This window comes from Poromitra crassiceps, assembly GCF_964638095.1.
Source record: "Poromitra crassiceps genome assembly, chromosome: 21".
NCBI lineage: Eukaryota > Metazoa > Chordata > Actinopteri > Beryciformes > Melamphaidae > Poromitra > Poromitra crassiceps.
This window is the reverse complement of record NC_139638.1, coordinates 18,688,270-18,705,981: the sequence shown is the minus strand read 5'-3', so window position 1 is coordinate 18,705,981 and position 17,712 is coordinate 18,688,270. Positions and strand designations below refer to the sequence as shown.

The 17,712-nt window shown below is 45.1% G+C and overlaps 1 protein-coding gene across 1 annotated transcript in view; it reads right to left on the bottom strand.

Annotated features, from left to right (window-relative positions):
• LOC310795316 (breakpoint cluster region protein-like) overlaps positions 1-17,712 on the bottom strand; it is a gene marked incomplete at both ends in the record, with an annotated part of 97,182 nt that overhangs the window by 30,390 nt on the left and 49,080 nt on the right. The window contains one exon of the mRNA XM_083657366.1: positions 1,066-1,187. Within this exon, the coding sequence (XP_083513492.1) occupies positions 1,066-1,187 (122 nt within the window). The remainder of the gene's footprint in view (positions 1-1,065; positions 1,188-17,712) is intronic.

The window sequence follows — 17,712 nt, the reverse complement described above, 5'->3', positions numbered from 1 at the left end:
AATGTGGCTCTGAAGATGCATCAAATCCTAAGACCTTCCTTGTCAGTAGACAAGTGATACTTCAAATGCCCCAGAGAGAGAGGGAGGGAGGGAGGGAGTGAGGGAGGGAGAGAGAGAGCTGGAGAGAGAGAGAGGGAGAGAGAGAGAGACGGAGAGAGAGAGAGAGAGAGACGGAGAGAGAGAGAGAGAGAGAGAGAGACAGAGAGAGGGAGAGAGAGAGAGAGAGACAGGGAGGGAGAGAGAGAGATGGAGAGAGAGAGGGAGAGAGAGAGAGAGAGAGACGGAGAGAGAGAGAGAGAGAGAGAGAGAGGAGAGAGAGAGAGAGAGAGAGAGACGGAGAGAGAGAGAGAGAGAGAGAGAGAGAGGGAGAGAGAGAGGGAGAGAGAGGGAGAGAGAGAGAGAGAGGCTACTTTATATTACAAAGTAATTCTCTCACTTCCACAAACTGATAGCAGAGAATGATAATGATTTTGGAGCTGCAGAGCTTCTTGTAATAGGACGAATCAGCGTGACGTCACTTGACACCCAGAAATGCGGAACCCCGCAGCAGTTAATAGTATGAGTTGTGCCAAACAAACGTTAATATCTCAAAAACTACACATCACATCGCTTATATTTTGACATTCTGAGTGAGAGCAGAAGTAGCTCAAGAGTTTGATGTAGAATATATGCATGTCGTGTTAAAGTTGTGTGAACTGTCGCAGTTTTAAAAATGTAAACGGAGTCAAGCCGGCTAGAGTCAGACACTCAACGCCTCGTGCCACTTGGGCTCCATAGGGTTCCATTGCCGTTGCCACCCAGTGACGCGGTTTGTTTACCAAAATGCTGCTCGGCTGATCCCTCGTATAGGGATGATGAAGGAAGGCCTTAAAGCTTTGCTCGGGTATTTTAAGAATTCTGACTTAGAAACAAACTAATATATGAGATTTGAAATATCCAAGCATCGTCTACAGACTAGCACACTATTAAACTCCTTACTACTGGTTGCTTGTGATGTTGTTTGAGCTTATTGATTTTTCTGCTGCACTGATTGTTAAGTTTCAGGTGCATGTGCTGGTTCCTTACCCTCCCATCTGTTTCTTCAGCTTGGCACACAGCAGCAGATCAGTGAAGAGGAAGACATGCCGCAGTTTCCTGGCTCCCTCCACCAGCTCCACCATGAAGCTGTCCTTCAGCAGCTGCCGGTTCTGCAGCAACAACACCAGACAACAGCAGAGGAGAGGGCCATCAAAAAAAACTGACTGAAATACAATACACACAACTGACTCAGACGAGGCAGTATACACTACAAGACTTTTCACTTTGAAATTCAAACATGTTTGATATCATCTTTGTGGATCCGACTGGCGTCGGGACTCGGGAGGCAGTTTACACTTGAAGACTAGAAATCTGGAGGCAGTTTACACTAACAGACTAGAAATCTGTACCCAGTTTACACTAACAGACTAGAAATCTGTACCCAGTATACACTAACAGACTAGAAATCTGTACCCAGTATACACTAACAGACTAGAAATCTGTACCCAGTATACACTAACAGACTAGAAATCTGTACCCAGTATACACTAACAGACTAGAAATCTGTACCCAGTATACACTAACAGACTAGAAATCTGTACCCAGTATACACTAACAGACTAGAAATCTGTACCCAGTATACACTAACAGACTAGAAATCTGTACCCAGTATACACTAACAGACTAGAAATCTGTACCCAGTATACACTAACAGACTAGAAATCTGTACCCAGTATACACTAACAGACTAGAAATCTGTACCCAGTTTACACTATATAAATCTTATAATCTTATAAAAAATCTTAATGAAGCAGTCTTGTAGTGTAAACTCCCCAGTGTTTTCATAATCTGTTAAGATTTTCAAAGTCTTCTAGTGTATCACAGGCATAACAGATTTGGCTGCCGACTGGCACAACAACTGCAGACAACAAATTGTAGACTAGAGTCAACAAAGACAGACTGAGTCCAACTGGAAATCCTGTGTAAAATCGGGGGGAAAGCCGAGGATGTCACAAATAAATCATGGATGATGTCAGTGATGTCACCCGTGCAATTGCATCAGTGATGTTGAGCTGTCATTAGTGAGTGATGTCATCAGTGAGTGCAGTGATGTCACTCGAGCAATTGTGATGTCATCAGTGATGTCATAAATCAGGGATTGTGATGTCATCGGTGATGTCACTTGAGCAATTGTGATGTCATCAGTGATGTCACTCGAGCAAATGTGATGTCATCAGTGATGTCATCAATCATTCCCGGCTGAGGCTATATAAGTGGTGGAAGACGCAAGGCGGAAAGCCATGAGAAGAAGAAGCCGCTGCTCCCATACGACAATTTCCCTCCAAAAAGGATCATTTTGACCCTCAGGTACGATAATACAACATTTCCCACCTGGCAACACTGATACTGCCTTCTGTTTGAGACACAGCATACAAGTCAGTGTGGTACAGTGACACATCTGAAGGAATGGCTGTTCAAGCAGGACATGGTGACAGTCAGCTTCATGATGCCATCTGGGCAGGAGACCTGGACACACTGAGGAGCCTGCTGCAGGAAGACCACTTCAGAAGGCAGATCAATGAGCTGTGTATTTATGTGTGGTGGAGGACCCCTCTGGTGCTCGCAGCCTGGCGGGGTCATGCTGCCTGTGTGGACTACCTGATCACACAGGGAGCACAGGTAGACCCAGCTGATGAGGGTAACTACACGCCTCTCTACTCTGCCGTGTGCAGGGGTCACCTGGACTGTGTCCGGATCCTCCTGGAAGCCGGGGCCGACCCTAACAGAAACATATACGGCTCACACACCCTGACCCCTCTCTACATCAGTGTTTTCCACAAACACCTGGACTGCTTCCGCCTGCTGCTCCAGGCTGCTGGCGTTCTGACCCGTGACGTGGCTTCTCTCCTGCTGGAGGTGGTGCTGTATAACAGGTGCAACACGGCCTTCGTCCAGCTGCTGCTGGACCACGGTGCTGACCCGGCCCTGGTGACCACAGAGCAGGCACAGCTGGTGGAGAGGGCGGATCCCGAGGCTCTCAGGGTGTTTCTGGAGGCCAAGAGATGTCCTCGCAGTCTGGCCCACGTGTGTCGGACCCGGATCCGCCAAGCGCTGGGCACACATCGCCTGAGCCAAGTCCACTCCCTACCACTAACACAAGTGATGAAGGACTTTGTGCTCCACCAAAACTGACTTGAAGGACTGTCAGTTTATTTATTTCATTTCCTAGATTTAGTTCTTCAGTGACTGTGTTTCAAACAACTCCAGGACCAGAGATGATATACCATCAGCATGATACCACCTGTAGCCAATCCTACTACTTGGAGAGCGTTAATTGGAGTGTGTCTGTGTGTGCTCGGTTCATCGTCTCGAGTCCTCACCCCAGAAATTATGTTTATCATAATATGACGCGAGGTTCAGTTAGCTTTGCACAGAAACAGCCGGGAGAAATACTTTTTACTTTTACACTTGATTACATTTCAGAGCCTGTCAATTGTTTACTTTTACTTGATTAAACAAGTTGAATCAGTACTTCTACTTTTACCAGAGTCTTTATTTAGACAAGTCACTGTACTTCTACCTAAGTAAAGAATGTGTGTGTACTTTTCCCATCTCTGCTGAAAGGTACATAGACAGGTTGAGATCATATTTGATATTAATATTTGTGGCTGTTTTCTTAATTTGACATAATATAGACAGAAAGACAGAAAGAGGTGAATGAATCTATATCAGCATAGGATCATTTGTAATATAAACTCTTTTTTATGAAGAAAATGGGGTTATAGCAACAGCAACAGCATCTTTTTTCTTATTATTTTATTCACACAAACACATACCATCTTATGCCTGTGATAAACTACAAGACTTTTCACTTTGAAATTCAAACATGTTTCATAAATAATCATTGTGGCTGCGACTGGCGTCGGGAGGCAGTTTACACTTGAAGACTAGAAATCTGGAGGCAGTTTACACTTGAAGACTAGAAATCTGGAGGCAGTTTACACTTGAAGACTAGAAATCTGTCATCATACAATAAAGCCTAGTTTACACTACAAGACTTTCCCCCCGATTTTACACAGGATTTCCAGTTGGGCTCAGTCTGTCTTTGTTGACTCTAGTCTGCAGTTGTTGTCTGCAGTTGTTGTGCCAGTCGGCAGCAAAATCTGTTAGTGTAAACTGCCTCAAGATTTCTAGTCTTCAAGTGTAAACTGCCTCCCGACGCCAGTCGGACCGGCAAAGATGATATCAAACATGTTTGAATTTCAAAGTGAACCGTCTTGTAGTGTATACTGCCTCGTCTGAGTCAGTTGTGTGTTGTGTATTTCAGTCCGATTTTTCAGTCGTGATAAAAAATCTTAATGAAGCAGTTTTGTAGTGTAAAGTAAACTCCCCAGTGTTTTCATAATCTGTTAAGATTTTCAAAGTCTTCTAGTGTATCACAGGCATAACAGATTTGGCTGCCGACTGGCACAACAACTGCAGACAACAAATTGTAGACTAGAGTCAACAAAGACAGACTGAGTCCAACTGGAAATCCTGTGTAAAATCGGGGGGAAAGCCAAGGATGTCACAAATAAATCATGGATGATGTCAGTGATGTCACCCGTGCAATTGCATCAGTGATGTTGAGCTGTCATTAGTGAGTGATGTCATCAGTGAGTGCAGTGATGTCACTTGAGCAATTGTGATGTCATCAGTGATGTCATAAATCAGGGATTGTCATGTCATCGGTGATGTCACTCGAGCAATTGTGATGTCATCAGTGATGTCATAAATCAGGGATTGTGATGTCATCGGTGATGTCACTTGAGCAATTGTGATGTCATCAGTGATGTCACTCGAGCAAATGTGATGTCATCAGTGATGTCATCAATCATTCCCGGCTGAGGCTATATAAGTGGTGGAAGACGCAAGGCGGAAAGCCATGAGAAGAAGAAGCCGCTGCTCCCATACGACAATTTCCCTCCAAAAAGGATCATTTTGACCCTCAGGTACGATAATACAACATTTCCCACCTGGCAACACTGATACTGCCTTCTGTTTGAGACACAGCATACAAGTCAGTGTGGTACAGTGACACATCTGAAGGAATGGCTGTTCAAGCAGAGCATGTTGACATGCAGCTCTATGATGCCGTCAGTGCAGGAGACCTGGACACACTGAGGAGCCTGATGCAGGAAGACCACTTCAGAAGGCAGATCAATGAGCAGTGTTTTTATAGGGGGTGGAGGTGGACCCCTCTGGAGCACGCAGCCTCACGGGGTCATGCTGCCTGTGTGGACTACCTGATCACACAGGGAGCACAGGTAGACCCAGCTGATGAGGGTAACTACATGCCTCTCTACTCTGCCGTGTGCAGGGGTCACCTGGACTGTGTCCGGATCCTCCTGGAAGCCGGGGCCGACCCGAACAGAAACATACACGGCTCATTCACCCTGACCCCTCTCTACGTCAGTGCTAGACGCAAACACCTGGACTGCTTCCGCCTGCTGCTCCAGGCTGCTGGCGTTCTGACCCGTGACGTGGCTTCTCGCCTGCTGCAGGTGGTGCTGAATAACAGGCGCAACACGGCCTTCGTCCAGCTGCTGCTGGACCACGGTGCTGACCCGGCCCTGGTGACCACAGAGCAGGCACAGCTGGAGGAGAGGGCGGATCCTGACGCTCTCAGGGTCTTTCTGGAGGCCAAGAGATGTCCTCGCAGTCTGGCCCACGTGTGTCGGACCCGGATCCGCCAAGCGCTGGGGACACATCGCCTGAGCCAAGTCCACTCCCTACCACTACCACAAGTGATGAAGGACTTCGTGCTCCACCAGAACTGACTTGAAGGAGTGCCAGTTTATTTATTTCATTTCCTAGATTTAGTTCTTCAGTGACTGTGTTTCAAACAACTCCAGGACCAGAGATGATATACCATCAGCATGACACCACCTGTAGCCAATCCTACTACTTGGAGAGCGTTAATTGGAGTGTGTCTGTGTGTGCTCGGTTCATCGTCTCGAGTCCTCACCCCAGAAATTATGTTTATCATAATATGACGCGAGGTTCAGTTAGCTTTGCACAGAAACAGCCGGGAGAAATACTTTTTACTTTTACACTTGATTACATTTCAGAGCCTGTCAATTGTTTACTTTTACTTGATTAAACAAGTTGAATCAGTACTTCTACTTTTACCAGAGTCTTTATTTAGACAAGTCACTGTACTTCTACCTAAGTAAAGAATGTGTGTGTACTTTTCCCATCTCTGCTGAAAGGTACATAGACAGGTTGAGATCATATTTGATATTAATATTTGTGGGCGTTTTCTTAATTTGACATAATATAGACAGAAAGACAGAAAGAGGTGAATTAATCTATATCAGCATAGGATCATTTGTAATATAAACTCTTTTTTATGAAGAAAATGGGGTTATAGCAACAGCATCTTTTTTCTTATTCTTTTATTCACACAAACACATACCATCTTATGCGTGTGATAAACTACAAGACTTTTCACTTTGAAATTCAAACATGTTTCATATATAATCATTGTGGCTGCGACTGGCGTCGGGAGGCAGTTTACACTTGAAGACTAGAAATCTGGAGGCAGTTTACACGAACAGATTAGAAATCTGTCATCATACAATAAAGCCTAGTTTACACTACAAGACTTTCCCCCCGATTTTACACAGGATTTCCAGTTGGGCTCAGTCTGTCTTTGTTGACTCTAGTCTGCAGTTGTTGTCTGCAGTTGTTGTGCCAGTCGGCAGCAAAATCTGTTAGTGTAAACTGCCTCAAGATTTCTAGTCTTCAAGTGTAAACTGCCTCCCGACGCCAGTCGGACCGGCAAAGATGATATCAAACATGTTTGAATTTCAAAGTGAAAAGTCTTGTAGTGTATACTGCCTCGTCTGAGTCAGTTGTGTGTCGTGTATTTCAGTCCGATTTTTCAGTCGTGATAAAAAATCTTAATGAAGCAGTTTTGGAGTGTAAAGTAAACTCCCCAGTGTTTTCATAATCTGTTAAGATTTTCAAAGTCTTCTAGTGTATCACAGGCATAACAGACTAGAAATCTGTACCCAGTATACATTAACAGACTAGAAATCTGTACCCAGTTTACACTAACAGACTAGAAATCTGTACCCAGTTCACACTAACAGACTAGAAATCTGTACCCAGTATACATTAACAGACTAGAAATCTGTACCCAGTTTACACTAACAGATTAGAAATCTGTACCCAGTATACACTAACAGACTAGAAATCTGTACCCAGTATACACTAACAGACTAGAAATCTGTACCCAGTATACACTAACAGACTAGAAATCTGTACCCAGTTTACACTAACAGACTAGAAATCTGTACCCAGTATACATTAACAGACTAGAAATCTGTACCCAGTTTACACTAACAGATTAGAAATCTGTACCCAGTATACACTAACAGACTAGAAATCTGTACCCAGTTTACACTATATAAATCTTATAATCTTATAAAAAATCTTAATGAAGCAGTCTTGTAGTGTAAACTCCCCAGTGTTTTCATAATCTGTTAAGATTTTCAAAGTCTTCTAGTGTATCACAGGCATAACAGATTTAGCTGCCGACTGGCACAACAACTGCAGACAACAAATTGTAGACTAGAGTCAACAAAGACAGACTGAGTCCAACTGGAAATCCTGTGTAAAATCGGGGGGAAATCCGAGGATGTCACAAATAAATCATGGATGATGTCAGTGATGTCACCCGTGCAATTGCATCAGTGATGTTGAGCTGTCATTAGTGAGTGATGTCATCAGTGAGTGCAGTGATGTCACTCGAGCAATTGTGATGTCATCAGTGATGTCATAAATCAGGGATTGTGATGTCATCGGTGATGTCACTTGAGCAATTGTGATGTCATCAGTGATGTCACTCGAGCAAATGTGATGTCATCAGTGATGTCATCAATCATTCCCGGCTGAGGCTATATAAGTGGTGGAAGACGCAAGGCGGAAAGCCATGAGAAGAAGAAGCCGCTGCTCCCATACGACAATTTCCCTCCAAAAAGGATCATTTTGACCCTCAGGTACGATAATACAACATTTCCCACCTGGCAACACTGATACTGCCTTCTGTTTGAGACACAACATACAAGTCAGTGTGGTACAGTGACACATCTGAAGGAATGGCTGTTCAAGCAGAGCATGTTGACATGCAGCTCTATGATGCCGTCAGTGCAGGAGACCTGGACACACTGAGGAGCCTGATGCAGGAAGACCACTTCAGAAGGCAGATCAATGAGCTGTGTCTTTATAGGGGGTGGAGGTGGACCCCTCTGGAGCACGCAGCCTCGCGGGGTCATGCTGCCTGTGTGCACTACCTGATCACACAGGGAGCACAGGTAGACCCAGCTGATGAGGGTAACTACATGCCTCTCTACTCTGCCGTGTGCAGCGGTCACCTGGACTGTGTCCGGATCCTCCTGGAAGCCGGGGCCGACCCTAACAGAAACATACACGGCTCATTCACCCTGACCCCTCTCTACGTCAGTGCTAGACGCAAACACCTGGACTGCTTCCGCCTGCTGCTCCAGGCTGCTGGCGTTCTGACCCGTGACGTGGCTTCTCGCCTGCTGCAGGTGGTGCTGAATAACAGGCGCAACACGGCCTTCGTCCAGCTGCTGCTGGACCACGGCGCTGACCCGGCCCTGGTGACCACAGAGCAGGCACAGCTGGAGGAGAGGGCGGATCCCGAGGCTCTCAGGGTCTTTCTGGAGGCCAAGAGATGTCCTCGCAGTCTGGCCCACGTGTGTCGGACCCGGATCCGCCAAGCGCTGGGGACACATCGCCTGAGCCAAGTCCACTCCCTACCACTACCACAAGTGATGAAGGACTTCGTGCTCCACCAGAACTGACTTGAAGGAGTGCCAGTTTATTTATTTCATTTCCTAGATTTAGTTCTTCAGTGACTGTGTTTCAAACAACTCCAGGACCAGAGATGATATACCATCAGCATGACACCACCTGTAGCCAATCCTACTACTTGGAGAGCGTTAATTGGAGTGTGTCTGTGTGTGCTCGGTTCATCGTCTCGAGTCCTCACCCCAGAAATTATGTTTATCATAATATGACGTGAGGTTCAGTTAGCTTTGCACAGAAACAGCCGGGAGAAATACTTTTTACTTTTACACTTGATTACATTTCAGAGCCTGTCAATTGTTTACTTTTACTTGATTAAACAAGTTGAATCAGTACTTCTACTTTTACCAGAGTCTTTATTTAGACAAGTCACTGTACTTCTACCTAAGTAAAGAATGTGTGTGTACTTTTCCCATCTCTGCTGAAAGGTACATAGACAGGTTGAGATCATATTTGATATTAATATTTGTGGCTGTTTTCTTAATTTGACATAATATAGACAGAAAGACAGAAAGAGGTGAATTAATCTATATCAGCATAGGATCATTTGTAATATAAACTCTTTTTTATGAAGAAAATGGGGTTATAGCAACAGCAACAGCATCTTTTTTCTTATTATTTTATTCACACAAACACATACCATCTTATGCCTGTGATAAACTACAAGACTTTTCACTTTGAAATTCAAACATGTTTCATAAATAATCATTGTGGCTGCGACTGGCGTCGGGAGGCAGTTTACACTTGAAGACTAGAAATCTGGAGGCAGTTTACACTTGAAGACTAGAAATCTGGAGGCAGTTTACACTTGAAGACTAGAAATCTGGAGGCAGTTTACACGAACAGATTAGAAATCTGTCATCATACAATAAAGCCTAGTTTACACTACAAGACTTTCCCCCCGATTTTACACAGGATTTCCAGTTGGGCTCAGTCTGTCTTTGTTGACTCTAGTCTGCAGTTGTTGTGCCAGTCGGCAGCAAAATCTGTTAGTGTAAACTGCCTCAAGATTTCTCTAGTCTTCAAGTGTAAACTGCCTCCCGACGCCAGTCGGACGGGCAAAGATTATATCAAACATGTTTGAATTTCAAAGTGAAAAGTCTTGTAGTGTATACTGCCTCGTCTGAGTCAGTTGTGTCGTGTATTTCAGTCCGATTTTTCAGTCGTGATAAAAAATCTTAATGAAGCAGTTTTGGAGTGTAAAGTAAACTCCCCAGTGTTTTCATACTCTGTTAAGATTTTCAAAGTCTTCTAGTGTATCACAGGCATAACAGATTTGGCTGCCGACTGGCACAACAACTGCAGACAACAAATTGTAGACTAGAGTCAACAAAGACAGACTGAGTCCAACTGGAAATCCTGTGTAAAATCGGGGGGAAAGCCGAGGATGTCACAAATAAATCACGGATGATGTCAGTGATGTCACCCGTGCAATTGCATCAGTGATGTTGAGCTGTCATTAGTGAGTGATGTCATCAGTGAGTGCAGTGATGTCACTCGAGCAATTGTGATGTCATCAGTGATGTCATAAATCAGGGATTGTGATGTCATCGGTGATGTCACTTGAGCAATTGTGATGTCATCAGTGATGTCACTCGAGCAAATGTGATGTCATCAGTGATGTCATCAATCATTCCCGGCTGAGGCTATATAAGTGGTGGAAGACGCAAGGCGGAAAGCCATGAGAAGAAGAAGCCGCTGCTCCCATACGACAATTTCCCTCCAAAAAGGATCATTTTGACCCTCAGGTACGATAATACAACATTTCCCACCTGGCAACACTGATACTGCCTTCTGTTTGAGACACAGCATACAAGTCAGTGTGGTACAGTGACACATCTGAAGGAATGGCTGTTCAAGCAGAGCATGTTGACATGCAGCTCTATGATGCCGTCAGTGCAGGAGACCTGGACACACTGAGGAGCCTGATGCAGGAAGACCACTTCAGAAGGCAGATCAATGAGCTGTGTCTTTATAGGGGGTGGAGGTGGACCCCTCTGGAGCACGCAGCCTCGCGGGGTCATGCTGCCTGTGTGCACTACCTGATCACACAGGGAGCACAGGTAGACCCAGCTGATGAGGGTAACTACATGCCTCTCTACTCTGCCGTGTGCAGCGGTCACCTGGACTGTGTCCGGATCCTCCTGGAAGCCGGGGCCGACCCTAACAGAAACATACACGGCTCATTCACCCTGACCCCTCTCTACGTCAGTGCTAGACGCAAACACCTGGACTGCTTCCGCCTGCTGCTCCAGGCTGCTGGCGTTCTGACCCGTGACGTGGCTTCTCGCCTGCTGCAGGTGGTGCTGAATAACAGGCGCAACACGGCCTTCGTCCAGCTGCTGCTGGACCACGGTGCTGACCCGGCCCTGGTGACCACAGAGCAGGCACAGCTGGAGGAGAGGGCGGATCCTGACGCTCTCAGGGTCTTTCTGGAGGCCAAGAGATGTCCTCGCAGTCTGGCCCACGTGTGTCGGACCCGGATCCGCCAAGCGCTGGGGACACATCGCCTGAGCCAAGTCCACTCCCTACCACTACCACAAGTGATGAAGGACTTTGTGCTCCACCAAAACTGACTTGAAGGACTGTCAGTTTATTTATTTCATTTCCTAGATTTAGTTCTTCAGTGACTGTGTTTCAAACAACTCCAGGACCAGAGATGATATACCATCAGCATGACACCACCTGTAGCCAATCCTACTACTTGGAGAGCGTTAATTGGAGTGTGTCTGTGTGTGCTCGGTTCATCGTCTCGAGTCCTCACCCCAGAAATTATGTTTATCTTAATATGACGCGAGGTTCAGTTAGCTTTGCACAGAAACAGCCGGGAGAAATACTTTTTACTTTTACACTTGATTACATTTCAGAGCCTGTCAATTGTTTACTTTTACTTGATTAAACAAGTTGAATCAGTACTTCTACTTTTACCAGAGTCTTTATTTAGACAAGTCACTGTACTTCTACCTAAGTAAAGAATGTGTGTGTACTTTTCCCATCTCTGCTGAAAGGTACATAGACAGATTGAGATCATATTTGATATGAATATTTGTGGCTGTTTTCTTAATTTGACATAATATAGACAGAAAGACAGAAAGAGGTGAATGAATCTATATCAGCATAGGATCATTTGTAATATAAACTCTTTTTTATGAAGAAAATGGGGTTATAGCAACAGCAACAGCATCTTTTTTCTTATTCTTTTATTCGCGCAAACACATACCTGCTTATGCCTGTGATAAACTACAAGACTTTTCACTTTGAAATTCAAACATGTTTCATAATCATTGTGGCTGCGACTGGTGTCGGGAGGCAGTTTACACTTGAAGACTAGAAATCTGGAGGCAGTTTACACTTGAAGACTAGAAATCTGGAGGCAGTTTACACTTGAAGACTAGAAATCTGGAGGCAGTTTACACTTGAAGACTAGAAATCTGGAGGCAGTTTACACTTGAAGACTAGAAATCTGGAGGCAGTTTACACTAACAGATTAGAAATCTGTCATCATACAATAAAGCCTAGTTTACACTACAAGACTTTCCCCCCGATTTTACACAGGATTTCCAGTTGGGCTCAGTCTGTCTTTGTTGACTCTAGTCTGCAGTTGTTGTCTGCAGTTGTTGTGCCAGTTGGCAGCAAAATCTGTTAGTGTAAACTGCCTCAAGATTTCTAGTCTTCAAGTGTAAACTGCCTCCCGACGCCAGTCGGACCGGCAAAGATTATATCAAACATGTTTGAATTTCAAAGTGAAACGTCTTGTAGTGTATACTGCCTCGTCTGAGTCAGTTGTGTCGTGTATTTCAGTCCGTTTTTTCCGTCGTGATAAAAAATCTTAATGAAGCAGTTTTGTAGTGTAAAGTAAACTCCCCAGTGTTTTCATAATCTGTTAAGATTTTCAAAGACTTCTAGTGTATCACAGGCATAACAGACTAGAAATCTGTACCCAGTATACACTAACAGACTAGAAATCTGTACCCAGTATACACTAACAGACTAGAAATCTGTACCCAGTATACATTAACAGACTAGAAATCTGTACCCAGGTTACACTAACAGACTAGAAATCTGTACCCAGTTTACACTATATAAATCTTATAAAAAATCTTAATGAAGCAGTCTTGTAGTGTAAACTCCCCAGTGTTTTCATACTCTGTTAAGATTTTCAAAGACTTCTAGTGTATCACAGGCATAACAGATTTGGCTGCCGACTGGCACAACAACTGCAGACAACAAATTGTAGACTAGAGTCAACAAAGACAGACTGAGTCCAACTGGAAATCCTGTGTAAAATCGGGGGGAAAGCCGAGGATGTCACAAATAAATCATGGATGATGTCAGTGATGTCACCCGTGCAATTGCATCAGTGATGTTGAGCTGTCATTAGTGAGTGATGTCATCAGTGAGTGCAGTGATGTCACTCGAGCAATTGTGATGTCATCAGTGATGTCATAAATCAGGGATTGTGATGTCATCGGTGATGTCACTTGAGCAATTGTGATGTCATCAGTGATGTCACTCGAGCAAATGTGATGTCATCAGTGATGTCATCAATCATTCCCGGCTGAGGCTATATAAGTGGTGGAAGACGCAAGGCGGAAAGCCATGAGAAGAAGAAGCCGCTGCTCCCATACGACAATTTCCCTCCAAAAAGGATCATTTTGACCCTCAGGTACGATAATACAACATTTCCCACCTGGCAACACTGATACTGCCTTCTGTTTGAGACACAGCATACAAGTCAGTGTGGTACAGTGACACATCTGAAGGAATGGCTGTTCAAGCAGAGCATGTTGACATGCAGCTCTATGATGCCGTCAGTGCAGGAGACCTGGACACACTGAGGAGCCTGATGCAGGAAGACCACTACAGAAGGCAGATCAATGAGCTGTGTCTTTATAGGGGGTGGAGGTGGACCCCTCTGGAGCACGCAGCCTCGCGGGGTCATGCTGCCTGTGTGCACTACCTGATCACACAGGGAGCACAGGTAGACCCAGCTGATGAGGGTAACTACATGCCTCTCTACTCTGCCGTGTGCAGCGGTCACCTGGACTGTGTCCGGATCCTCCTGGAAGCCGGGGCCAACCCTAACAGAAGCATACACGGCTCATTCACCCTGACCCCTCTCTACGTCAGTGCTAGACGCAAACACCTGGACTGCTTCCGCCTGCTGCTCCAGGCTGCTGGCGTTCTGACCCGTGACGTGGCTTCTCGCCTGCTGCAGGTGGTGCTGAATAACAGGCGCAACACGGCCTTCGTCCAGCTGCTGCTGGACCACGGTGCTGACCCGGCCCTGGTGACCACAGAGCAGGCACAGCTGGAGGAGAGGGCGGATCCTGACGCTCTCAGGGTCTTTCTGGAGGCCAAGAGATGTCCTCGCAGTCTGGCCCACGTGTGTCGGACCCGGATCCGCCAAGCGCTGGGGACACATCGCCTGAGCCAAGTCCACTCCCTACCACTACCACAAGTGATGAAGGACTTTGTGCTCCACCAAAACTGACTTGAAGGACTGTCAGTTTATTTATTTCATTTCCTAGATTTAGTTCTTCAGTGACTGTGTTTCAAACAACTCCAGGACCAGAGATGATATACCATCAGCATGACACCACCTGTAGCCAATCCTACTACTTGGAGAGCGTTAATTGGAGTGTGTCTGTGTGTGCTCGGTTCATCGTCTCGAGTCCTCACCCCAGAAATTATGTTTATCTTAATATGACGCGAGGTTCAGTTAGCTTTGCACAGAAACAGCCGGGAGAAATACTTTTTACTTTTACACTTGATTACATTTCAGAGCCTGTCAATTGTTTACTTTTACTTGATTAAACAAGTTGAATCAGTACTTCTACTTTTACCAGAGTCTTTATTTAGACAAGTCACTGTACTTCTACCTAAGTAAAGAATGTGTGTGTACTTTTCCCATCTCTGCTGAAAGGTACATAGACAGATTGAGATCATATTTGATATGAATATTTGTGGCTGTTTTCTTAATTTGACATAATATAGACAGAAAGACAGAAAGAGGTGAATGAATCTATATCAGCATAGGATCATTTGTAATATAAACTCTTTTTTATGAAGAAAATGGGGTTATAGCAACAGCAACAGCATCTTTTTTCTTATTCTTTTATTCGCGCAAACACATACCTGCTTATGCCTGTGATAAACTACAAGACTTTTCACTTTGAAATTCAAACATGTTTCATAATCATTGTGGCTGCGACTGGTGTCGGGAGGCAGTTTACACTTGAAGACTAGAAATCTGGAGGCAGTTTACACTTGAAGACTAGAAATCTGGAGGCAGTTTACACTTGAAGACTAGAAATCTGGAGGCAGTTTACACTTGAAGACTAGAAATCTGGAGGCAGTTTACACTTGAAGACTAGAAATCTGGAGGCAGTTTACACTAACAGATTAGAAATCTGTCATCATACAATAAAGCCTAGTTTACACTACAAGACTTTCCCCCCGATTTTACACAGGATTTCCAGTTGGGCTCAGTCTGTCTTTGTTGACTCTAGTCTGCAGTTGTTGTCTGCAGTTGTTGTGCCAGTTGGCAGCAAAATCTGTTAGTGTAAACTGCCTCAAGATTTCTAGTCTTCAAGTGTAAACTGCCTCCCGACGCCAGTCGGACCGGCAAAGATTATATCAAACATGTTTGAATTTCAAAGTGAAACGTCTTGTAGTGTATACTGCCTCGTCTGAGTCAGTTGTGTCGTGTATTTCAGTCCGTTTTTTCCGTCGTGATAAAAAATCTTAATGAAGCAGTTTTGTAGTGTAAAGTAAACTCCCCAGTGTTTTCATAATCTGTTAAGATTTTCAAAGACTTCTAGTGTATCACAGGCATAACAGACTAGAAATCTGTACCCAGTATACACTAACAGACTAGAAATCTGTACCCAGTATACACTAACAGACTAGAAATCTGTACCCAGTATACATTAACAGACTAGAAATCTGTACCCAGGTTACACTAACAGACTAGAAATCTGTACCCAGTTTACACTATATAAATCTTATAAAAAATCTTAATGAAGCAGTCTTGTAGTGTAAACTCCCCAGTGTTTTCATACTCTGTTAAGATTTTCAAAGACTTCTAGTGTATCACAGGCATAACAGATTTGGCTGCCGACTGGCACAACAACTGCAGACAACAAATTGTAGACTAGAGTCAACAAAGACAGACTGAGTCCAACTGGAAATCCTGTGTAAAATCGGGGGGAAAGCCGAGGATGTCACAAATAAATCATGGATGATGTCAGTGATGTCACCCGTGCAATTGCATCAGTGATGTTGAGCTGTCATTAGTGAGTGATGTCATCAGTGAGTGCAGTGATGTCACTCGAGCAATTGTGATGTCATCAGTGATGTCATAAATCAGGGATTGTGATGTCATCGGTGATGTCACTTGAGCAATTGTGATGTCATCAGTGATGTCACTCGAGCAAATGTGATGTCATCAGTGATGTCATCAATCATTCCCGGCTGAGGCTATATAAGTGGTGGAAGACGCAAGGCGGAAAGCCATGAGAAGAAGAAGCCGCTGCTCCCATACGACAATTTCCCTCCAAAAAGGATCATTTTGACCCTCAGGTACGATAATACAACATTTCCCACCTGGCAACACTGATACTGCCTTCTGTTTGAGACACAGCATACAAGTCAGTGTGGTACAGTGACACATCTGAAGGAATGGCTGTTCAAGCAGAGCATGTTGACATGCAGCTCTATGATGCCGTCAGTGCAGGAGACCTGGACACACTGAGGAGCCTGATGCAGGAAGACCACTACAGAAGGCAGATCAATGAGCTGTGTCTTTATAGGGGGTGGAGGTGGACCCCTCTGGAGCACGCAGCCTCGCGGGGTCATGCTGCCTGTGTGCACTACCTGATCACACAGGGAGCACAGGTAGACCCAGCTGATGAGGGTAACTACATGCCTCTCTACTCTGCCGTGTGCAGCGGTCACCTGGACTGTGTCCGGATCCTCCTGGAAGCCGGGGCCAACCCTAACAGAAGCATACACGGCTCATTCACCCTGACCCCTCTCTACGTCAGTGCTAGACGCAAACACCTGGACTGCTTCCGCCTGCTGCTCCAGGCTGCTGGCGTTCTGACCCGTGACGTGGCTTCTCGCCTGCTGCAGGTGGTGCTGAATAACAGGCGCAACACGGCCTTCGTCCAGCTGCTGCTGGACCACGGCGCTGACCCGGCCCTGGTGACCACAGAGCAGGCACAGCTGGAGGAGAGGGCGGATCCCGAGGCTCTCAGGGTCTTTCTGGAGGCCAAGAGATGTCCTCGCAGTCTGGCCCACGTGTGTCGGACCCGGATCCGCCAAGCGCTGGGGACACATCGCCTGAGCCAAGTCCACTCCCTACCACTACCACAAGTGATGAAGGACTTTGTGCTCCACCAAAACTGACTTGAAGGACTGTCAGTTTATTTATTTCATTTCCTAGATTTAGTTCTTCAGTGACTGTGTTTCAAACAACTCCAGGACCAGAGATGATATACCATCAGCATGACACCACCTGTAGCCAATCCTACTACTTGGAGAGCGTTAATTGGAGTGTGTCTGTGTGTGCTCGGTTCATCGTCTCGAGTCTTCACCCCAGAAATTATGTTTATCATAATATGACGCGAGGTTCAGTTAGCTTTGCACAGAAACAGCCGGGAGAAATACTTTTTACTTTTACACTTGATTACATTTCAGAGCCTGTCAATTGTTTACTTTTACTTGATTAAACAAGTTGAATCAGTACTTCTACTTTTACCAGAGTCTTTATTTAGACAAGTCACTGTACTTCTACCTAAGTAAAGAATGTGT